Source organism: Ruditapes philippinarum, unplaced genomic scaffold, assembly GCF_026571515.1.
Source record: "Ruditapes philippinarum isolate M1 unplaced genomic scaffold, ASM2657151v2 ctg667_1_1_1_1, whole genome shotgun sequence".
Classification (NCBI taxonomy): domain Eukaryota; kingdom Metazoa; phylum Mollusca; class Bivalvia; order Venerida; family Veneridae; genus Ruditapes; species Ruditapes philippinarum.
The window spans coordinates 58,841-69,619 of NW_026859933.1; the positions used below are offsets into that span (position 1 = coordinate 58,841).

At 30.0% G+C, this 10,779-nt stretch overlaps 2 protein-coding genes across 2 annotated transcripts; one reads left to right on the forward strand and one right to left on the reverse strand.

Annotated features, from left to right (window-relative positions):
• Window positions 1-347: 347 nt before the first annotated feature.
• On the forward strand, window positions 348-3,720 carry LOC132758318 (thioredoxin-like). Its single transcript, XM_060749895.1, has 4 exons — window positions 348-506; window positions 1,313-1,483; window positions 2,475-2,540; window positions 2,920-3,720. The coding sequence occupies exons 1-4, from the start codon at window positions 486-488 to the stop codon at window positions 2,980-2,982; spliced, it is 321 nt and encodes a 106-aa protein (XP_060605878.1). The 5' UTR covers window positions 348-485; the 3' UTR covers window positions 2,983-3,720.
• A 609-nt stretch (window positions 3,721-4,329) lies between these two features.
• Window positions 4,330-7,666, reverse strand: LOC132758317 (uncharacterized). Its single transcript, XM_060749893.1, has 5 exons — window positions 7,510-7,666; window positions 6,395-6,499; window positions 5,553-5,612; window positions 5,226-5,285; window positions 4,330-4,918 (listed from the first exon to the last, which is right to left on the reverse strand). Exons 1-5 carry the CDS (start codon window positions 7,534-7,536, stop codon window positions 4,850-4,852), a joined length of 321 nt encoding a protein of 106 aa, XP_060605876.1. The 5' UTR covers window positions 7,537-7,666; the 3' UTR covers window positions 4,330-4,849.
• Between the last annotated feature and the right edge of the window lie 3,113 nt (window positions 7,667-10,779).

Here is a 10,779-nt window from a genome sequence, read left to right on the forward strand (position 1 = left end):
AGTGTAGTGACAATCATATTGATGACCCATTATTAACTAAGATGATACATTTTATCAAAGAGAGTAAGGACAAAAGTGAAAAGTATATGTTTATCGAACGTTTTACGTCTACTAAGTATACAAAATCTGATGGCCTTATCATTGATTTATTTATTCATGGAAATAAAAATTGACGATATGATTTTTTTTAATTGGTCACCTCAATATGAAATTATATCTATTGATCATGTCTTGAAATAAGGTAACGTAACAAACTATAAATCAATTGTTCAGTCACCGCCTATGGAGAATACAATACTATTTACATTCAGTAATTTGAACTAATATTTATTATTAAGTTTCAAAAGCTTGTGACAAGCTTGTAAAGAACAATCGATAGGACAAAATCGATATTAGGGCAGTAAATCAGAATATTGTAATATTTGAACAGGACCTTGCATTCTAAACAAGACCTGCACTTAAATACTTTAAGGAATTTAATAATCATGCGACGGATATGTACAAAGGTAGAGTAAACTTTTTTGTGGTTATTATATTTTTTGTTATTAGCAGTCAATGTACATGCATAAACTCTACGTCTTTAGTCGCGCGCTATTTTATACAATTTTAAGTACTAGCACATTTGTACTTATTTATTGTCTTTGTTAAATAACTTATATATCTATCTTGCACCATCTTATGTTAACATACATGCTAGGTTAATGAACATTTGTGTTGTTTGTATGCATCGTGTGGTTTCAATATAACTTTATTATTTTTAATTATATTTCTTTATCATTTAAACTCACAACTCCTTCAAATCAAGATATTAAACTCAATCATACTTCATACTAGTGTTTTTGCTAACAGACGACATTCACTATAAACACTTGTTCCGTTTGCATTCTCTTTATCCATAAATTTGTTATTCTTATCTAATGAACCTTTTATCATAATCACAGGAATAATGTATAGAATAGATGAGATATATGTGTCATTAGTTATAGCTAGTTATATTAGATTAAATAATACTCTTTAAATGTAATAAACATATCTGACCTAATTGCAGAAATTCGGTGCTCAAATTTATGACGATGATCTATCAACATATCAATTGAAATATTATCTTGGATATGCGAGCATTGTACCCTTTTGTCTCGTGTTCAAATAATTTATGTTTCCCTAACTTACTCAATTTGTACACAAATTTAAGCTACGCTTATAACAATTAATTGATTGTAGATATAGGCAGATTGGATTGGTAGGAACAAAGACAACAAATAACAATTCAAATTTAACACGATATTATTTGATTCATCCCTTTATTTAACAGGCAGAATTTCAAAGGGAGCTGGAATACGCTGGTGATCGACTAGTCGCTGTTGATTTCACCGCTGTTTGGTGTAAAAACAATGATAACGTGACTAGAAAAATCAGTGACGCCATGTTCCAACCAGAGTTCTCGGAGGTGGTTTTCCTTCAGGTTGACGTTGATGATAATGAGGTATGTAACAAACAAAATAACCTCTCGGTGACAAACAAAGTAACCTGTAACATACAAAATAACCTCTCGGTGACAATGAAAGTAACCTCTCGGTGAGGAATGTTACAAACAGTAACCTCTTGGTTAGGTATGTTACCAAGTAACCTCTCGATGAGGTAAACATGTAAAAAACCAAGCATTCTCTCGGTGAGGTAAACATGTAAAAACAAAGTAACCTCTTGGTTAGGTATGTTAGCAAGTAACCTCTCGGTGAGGTAAACATGTCAAAGAAAAAGTAACCTCTCGGTGAGGTAAACATGTAGAAAATAAAGTAACCTCTTGGTTTGGTTTGTTAGCAAGTAACTTCTCGTTGAGGTAAACATGTAAAAAAACAAAGTAACCTCTTGGTGAGGTAAACATGTAAAAAACAAAGTAACCTCTTGGTGAGGTAAACATGTAAAAAACAAAGTAACCTCTTGATTAGGTATGTTTCCAAGTAACCTCTCGGTGAGGTAAACATGTAAAAAACAAAGTAACCTCTTGGTGAGGTAAACATGTAAAAAAAACAAAGTAACCTCTCGGCGAGGTAAACATTTAAAAACAAAGTAACCTCTTGGTGAAGGAAACATGTAAAAAAAGGGTAACGTCTCGGTGTGGTAAACATGTAAAACAAGGTCACCTCTCGGCGAGGTATGAAGCAAACAAAGTAACCTCTAGCGAATTCCAAGTGTTTGTTTCTTGGAAATGTGGCAACTATAAAACATAGTTTTATAAATACATTCTTTGTAAATGATCGTTTCCGTATAGTCAGTTATGCATGTAATAAATACAAATTTACGAAATTTATTTCTCATGTAAGATCCTATGTTATATTTAAATTATTCTAATAATATTCTCGCCATACTGCCATGGTTAAGTATCTTGCTCTGGCACCAATCATTTCTTAACGTATAATTCATATATATACATACATATATGTTATTGTTGATATCTAAATAATTTCCTATTACAGGACACACCTGCTTTCTGCAATGTCGATTTTCTTCCAACTGTCCAGTTTTACAGATTTGGACAAAAGGTAATTTTCAATAATCTATAACTTAACATAATATTTATATGTATTTATATGTTTGTATACTAGTATGTGAAATTATATTGCTTTGAAAAAACATTTAATGCCTAATAAATGTTATGTAATTATGTTATATTTCTAATAATCTATTTGTATGCAATATTGTCGGGGAACTACAAACATTCAACAAAATCAAAGCGTCAGAAATAACATTCTTGCTTTTATATTCAAAGAACAAATGTACATAAATCTTTTCTGACTTGTTTTATCTTAGAATACAGAGAAATAAATAGTTTCCGGTCATTTTATTTTGGGAACTACAATACAAGATTTATTTTTTGTCGTTTCCCTTTTTATTAAAACGTTTACTTTTATTATATTTTAGGTTTCGGAAATACATGAAGATACATTAGACAACCTTACATCAGTGTTGCGGTTACATAGATAATTATTAGTCTTAGAAAAGTCACCGGACATAGTTATTCACATAAAGACTTAACATTCTCAGTTATAATCATATCTTTATAATATTTGCTGTGTTAACTCTTTGCTGAACACACCAGTGCTGTCTGGCTAGGCTTTATAATCTTGATATTGAGATTCTTTAAATTCCGGAAGTAAGCTGTTCCAGTCAAAGCAGCGTTAAATTCGTTCCCTGTATTAAATAGGTAAAGGTTTAGATGTGTTATTTATATGGCCTTTCGAGCTGAGCAAAATGAATAGTACATGAACGTGGAAATATATAAAGAATTAAAGCACTTATATGCAGTGCATTTAAAAATCATACAATGTAATACGTTTTTATACTTGTTATCAGATATGTTAAACATGTAGATGTTTTCTAGGGTATTAATTTTGATTATGTAATATAACATTTCTAGCTTTATTTAATACGACACATGAAAGAAGAATGAATATATTTTTAGCTTATGACGTTTACTCGTATGCCACTTATTTACCTTAAGTAAATAAAAAATTTGAATTAGAATGTAGACAACACAAATTTTCAATATTTCTAAAGTGAAATTATTACCTAGCCATTACGTGTATTTAGTTTCGTAGATTTTCGAGGATCTTCCTGGTGTTTTGGAAACTCTTACACTTTCTCTATGTAGTTTATTTTTCACTATTGTGTCTTATTGTTATTGTTATGAATTATTGAATGTGAAAGAAATAAAAAGACATATTTATTACATTATTTTTAGATATTTTTATTGCATACCTTAGTACTGAAATACAGAGTGGTTAAAGAAATAGTAATTTTCAGGTAAAATAATTCTAAACACTTTGAAATAAATACCTGAAATAATACTTGGTTTAAATATTTCAAACGAGAAAACGTAGCACGTGCATATGGAGCTCAGAAAATCAAAATAAAAAATGAATACTTGCGTGAAGTCAGGATTCAAATATTGATTTGCGGTATGCTAAATAATGTGTTTTTCAGTAAGGTTTCAATGCAACAAATTTATATAGTTGATAGGTTGATTAAGCAAGGTTTAACTAAACTTGTGTAATTTATATAGCCTGGATCCGAGTAATGAACAAATTGGGACCCAAGAGGAAATTTTCATACTTGGTAATGTAATAAAGTGGCTGAAAGATTAACAAGGAATATCTTACCTTCATTTTAAAGACTCGGGGTAGAAATGTTTTAAAAGTTCGTAAATAATGCTTAATGATCTCTTACAATTCTATTTTAGAATGGCTATGTGCATTGTACATGCATAAATTTTATGTATTGATGTTATGAATTGTACGATGAAAAGACTTAAATAAAAGATTAAACAATAACATCACTTTCGATTTAATTGCATTTGAAAAATGATAATTTATTAACATATTTATAATTTTTGAAATTTAAAATCTTTGTACAAAACAGAACACATTTCAAATCAATGTAATTTGTTTTGTCTGAAAGACAAGTGTGTATCTATATGCACTAGAGATACTACCATGTTATATTTATTTTTATTCGACGATTTTCGGAAATAAAATAGATAAAAGAATTTATTCTAAAATCGCAAGACCTAATTTTTTATTTTCAAAACCGTAAACATTTAGAAAAGGGTTTCACGCCAGCATGTTTATGCAAAATAAAAGAATATAAGAAAATAAAGGCAAGAACAAAATATTTTTTATATAAAGAGATCAACTTGTCATGAAGAGATATATAAATAAAAGTGTTTTGAACAATAAGATTATTGGTTTATGTATTACATAAAAGATCATTTATATATAGAATAACAAGCATTAAATCATGTGTTAAAGGTGTCACAATGTCTCCGTGCAATCACTTAGCAAAGTCACGTGTTTTATTTGTGTTGTTGAATCAATTTTTCCAGTTCATCAGCATCAGCCCCGACCAACTCGCCAACTTTATCCTGAAATAAAAGTGAATACAATACAAAGTTTATGAATGGCAAATTAATACCAAACCCTTTATATATAACATGATTGCTTAATGATAAAATATTAAAATTAACAACGTGTGAATTTCAGAATATCAAAGTTTCATGTACTTTCATTGGTGTGCTTATTCACTTAGACTGTGTTATAAATAATTATTGAATTTACGAAATATTATGTAAATAAATGTGTGGTAATAAGCGAAATTATATATATTGTATAGATGTACTTTGAAATATACCTAGACTTTAGAAATATTAAGGTAAGAGTAAAAATGGTTACCCCATTTTTCATCAAATGAAATGTAGGCATAGCAGAAATATCGCACTTTTTAGCAACCTCCTAGAATAGAATTTTGAGCATTATCCTTCACATCACAAGAAAATAATAACAACAACAACAACAATAATAATTTAAAGTGGTTTAATTTTCACTGACGGCTCTGCAATCCAGCTGGCAAAATTCAGAAGTTTTATGTAGGTTGTATGTTTGTTTTTTTTCCCGCATATTGTATCATACAAAGTTGTGAGAATTTAAATTTTATAGTTAATTAAATGCGTATATGCTTTATTGACAAGATAGAACAAGAAAAATATAATATATAAATACCGAAACATCATCAACGTCCACCTTGATGAATACAACTTCTGGATATGTTTTGGAAAACTGCTGTGATAGGAAAAAAGAAAATGAAAGAGCTTTAAAGTTTCATGGATAAAAATGTATGTCTAGGTGTAAAAGATAATGATAATGTGGTCACTGTCACATCACACTGGCCATAGTTCTCGGAGAAGCGGTGGGTCAAGCGTAGCGTCAGTGGAGAATTCGTCGCATTAGGTGGGGAAAAAGATTGTCGGTCACTTTTTTCTATTAAGTTCAGTCATATTTCTACATGTATGTAGTATATGTAAATATATGTTAAAGTGCCTTTGATTAAACTTTTGTAATATGTTCTAGATATGTGACATGTTTAACATTGATGTTTATGTATTAAGATGATATACTTATGAATAAGTCTAATAAAATGTCTGTTCTGTTCATATTTGTTCAGTTCAACAAACAAATTGACACTTGTGCGTTTGTGGTTTCAAAAATATATTAAATCCTTTAATTTTTCTTTGGAACCAGAAACACACATGTGTCAAGTTCTATATTAAAGTAATGTTTAGAAAAAATGTAAGGAAATAATTCATAAAATTATTGACTATAACAAACTAAACCTTGAATAAATTTTTATATTTTATCATAACACAAACAAGAAACTTTTGACTATAAAATGAAGCTATCTGATACAATATGTTTTAAGTAAAAATGAACAACACTTCGAAACAAAATTCTGGAGAAGTACTAACGACATATAAATCATAACAATGAACTAGCCTTTTTGAAAGTTAATCTCAATATAAAACCTCAATAAACTTGAAAATTGTAAATGATATAGACATAGTTACTTCAATTTTAGGGGCAATCGCTCTGCAAGGACCACACCAGGTTGCAAAAAAATCTATGACTATGAGCGTGTTCTTGGTATCTTTAACAATCTTGTTAAACTCTGCCTGAAATACAAAAACCGTTCAGCTATTGGGTCATTTAAAACATTTTCAGCAAAATAAGCGCAGCATAAAAAGTATTTGAAAATATTGTACATATATAAATTGTATGGTTTCAAGCTAGAATAACGGTGGCGCAGTTATATGTCGCAACGCCGCTAAATGCCGGATGCCGCTTAATGTCGCAACGCCGCTAAAAATCGCAGACGCCGCTAAATATCGCAGATGCCGCTAAATGTTGCACCATTGCCAAGACAAAAAGCTGCAAGTGGACATATAACGGCACCAAAAGACACAATTTTACCAACAAGTCAATAATTCTTAAAACTAGGACTCCTGGATAATACATACAATAATGAACATTGATAATATAATAAATTATATGATTTATAGCAATAGTGTGACACAATTTTCCATATTCTATATATTGAAAAAGAAACGATTCGGGCAGTTGTAAATGTCAAATCAAACAATCTGTGATTCTCTGACTGAAAAGACTACCTTCTGTTTACACCAGTGCTATAACGCTATATCGAACTGCGCGTATAATTATCATACATGAGCCTTTTTCCTATACTTTACAAAAAAGTATTACATTTTAAACCTGACATTATCAGAATTGAACTTATTTTCATTGACATTTAAGTTACCGACCGCATGTCTAAATCAAGTGTCGTATTGGAAGTGAACGCCGATCTCTTTATGATTATCAATCAACATTAACAACTAATCAATAGCATAGGTCTACATACTTCCGTACAAGAATCATTTGTCCATGTACTCTCTTTTAAACACAAAACATATACATTATAAATGTGATCCTTGGCAAATTTTTAAAATTTACCACAACAATAAATTTGCCACAACAATAAATTTGCCATCTTAGCAATCAAAAAGAAGAGGAAGAAAAACCTGAAACGTTTTGCTTTGTACCTTTTCTATAAATCTAAATATTCATTTGCGGGTCATGGTCAGGCAAATAAAAAAATAAAAATAAAACAAACAAACAAAAATACCTCATCTTTTACAGCCGTTACAACCATTTTGAAAGATATAACGAATGAACAAATATCCAACGAAAAGATCCTAGAATGTTAGAATTACCGCAGTACGTTGAATGTATATACCCGAATCATTAGGATCAAAGACTTGATTTCATGTAAACCGTTCCGCTTCAAGTTTATGTTAACATACTTGGGAGATATACTAATAACTCAAATTATTGAATATTCTATAGCTGTTCAATAAAAAAAAGTATAGTATTTCAACTCTCTGTGATATTAAAGTTTGTTTGCTTCAAGCTCAGACCAATCCAATATCTACCGTAGAAGTAATTTTGCTATCAATATTGAATATTGATTTTGGTTTTATTTTGATGATTGGTTCGTATCAACCCACAATACACCACGGTTATTTGTCACTGTATTTCAAAACTGGACCCGCAATTATTCTTTCATCAAACAAAGGGTATAATAGAATCGATCAAAATACAATGTATATATGAAAAGATTTTTTTTTCAAATCCCATTTCATTTACTTTTATTGTGTACTAAGTATCCATTCGTAAATTAAATTAATCAACATCGTCATATCAGATTACACTCCTGCATATCAAGGAATTTTCTCTCTTTATCTTCTGATAAATATTCATACAACACTAACAATATACAGTATATTTTTCTGTGAATTTGCCTACCTCAAAATTACGACATTGAAAGGGGCTCGGTAACGCCGCATAACAGCGCTGTGGCATAAATTTGGCCCATTTGGCTTATACGGTGTTTTTCCTAATTTGGAAGTAAAGCACATTCTTACCGCATGAACAAAATCAATTAAAACACGATAACAGCGATTAATTATTTCGATAAAGTTTCATCGAGATCGGAACTAGAATTTTGTGTCCACTTAACATAAGAAAAGTCTGACAAATATTTAGTAACAAGTTTAAATGTGAACCAAACCAATTGATCTCTCTGCAAAAACATTTTAATGACAAAATGGCCCGATTAAAAATGGAATTATATATTATAGTCTATCCCATCAATTTTGAACATTTCGTTGTTTATTAGATATAATAGTAAACTCAGCTAGATAAATGTCATATTAACCCTGGAGATAATATCTCTAGGCACGTTGTTTAATTTACATAATTCTGTAGTTGTCAGAAAGGTGTCAATTAATATGTATCAAGTCTTTTTAATGACATTTAAAATGTTCAGCTCCGATAGGATACAATTACATACTAACCTTTTTATTTCGGATACAATGTCTGTGCGCTGTAACAACGAACTTTGGGTCAAACGCACTTTGGGGTCCAACCCAAAGTGCGGTAAACTTCACAGCGCACTTTGGAGTCAAATGCACTTTGGGTGTGAACTTTAAAGTGTGTTTATATGCTGAAGGTATCATCTGTGTTGTGCTGAGAGATATTTTCAAGATTCAAATTTTTTTATTGGCAAAAACATTCCACAATGTCCATCGCCATGTTCGGCGGTTCAATAAACATATAATGAGAAAAACATGTACATAATGAGAATGAGATAATTTTTAATTAATTTGTAAATAGATTAATAAACCAATCTATTTAAGTCTCTTGCCAAACATGCAAAGTTTTTATCTTTCCAATTTCTATTCAAAGTACAAAAAAGAAACCCACTAGATAAGTGCATAGAACATAAATATGAGACATATACATACATAATATACAATCATTGTGAGAACTGGTGAAGGGTATATAGGAAAATGATATATAATGATATTTTTAAATTCCGCTTAAATACTGAGTACTTATAAATTTTCGATCTGTAACCTTAAAACATTTAAGTTGGAATTTACGGAATACCGTTAGAATTCAAAATGACTGTCTATACATAGATACATAACTGTGCAATCAAATAATATATAACTTACAGTGCCAGTGAATTCTGATGTAGCAATAGTTTAAATACTTACTTGTTGCTTATTAAATTCCCAATAAGAAGAGCATTCTGTTTTTTTTTAACAGAAAAGAACAGAACATACTCTTTATTTGGAAGACACAGATTACAAAATATTAAATACTGCAATAACATGTGGGCAAATTTTTAAACACAAACAAAGTTATTATACAATAAATATTGCTTATGGGTATTGTTATGACTAAACCTAAGCTGATCTTACATTCAAAATTAGTGTTTCAATCTCCTTTCTTCTTATGAATGTTTTGGGGGGGTTTTTTTGTTTGTTTTTTTGTTTGTTTTTTACCAATGTAATTCGATTGAAATGAAAGTTGTCACTGGATGGACATAGAAAATTCATAGTGAAAAAATAATTAAGGCTGGCAGATTTAGTATTAAAGAAAAACGGAAACTAGAATAGAAGGAAAAGGGGAAATAATTATATAAAAAGTATATGCGTAGTATTAAATTGACATTTCAATAATCATATAAGCATTTTAAACATATAACACAATATCATGGTGCATGAAAAGTATTGAACTGATTTCAGTAAACATGAGATTCATCATCAAAGTATGAATGGATAAGTCTGGTGGTCAACAACAAAAAAGTAAGGGAATAAAGAAAACTTGAATACTCTCAATGTAATACAGTGCACAGATGAGGGGAGACAGTAAAAAATAACTTAACTTGACATATATAGTCGCATTTACTTCCCATTAATTAAAAAAGGGTCAATTGAATGTCTTTTATAATTATAGGGGAGACTGGGGCACTCTGGGATAAAAATCATAATTTTCAATCTCCTCTCTTTCGTGGATGAAAAGGACAATATGTACTGGATGTAATAGATAACTAACTGAACCTAAACTAATTAAGTTGACTTGGAGATATACATTAGTATACAGTCATTAAAAGGGCACTCTGGGACACCATATATGGTACAGTGGGACATGCTTGGGTATATCATGACAACATGTATAATTTCATTGAAACTAAAAAATTACTGGAAATGAGAAAACAGTTAAAGGAATAAACTTTATCAAACTGTTTTTTTAAACTTAAAGTAGAAGAACTAAGTTTAAGTTAAACACACAATCAGGATTCCAATATATCTCAAATATAACAAGACCCACCATCGGGTGAAGACAACACTCATTTTTTTTACTTTATCTAAAAGCAAGTAAATAAACAGTTCTAAACAAATCTTTAAAAAGAAAATTAAAGGGAAAAATAAGTTTTTCCTTCACACATTTACAGATCACTATTTAAAGTCCGATCGAGAAACTTGATATTTCACCGTAGCACTGTAATGGAGTATATTTATAGTTCTTGGAAGAGAAAAAAAAT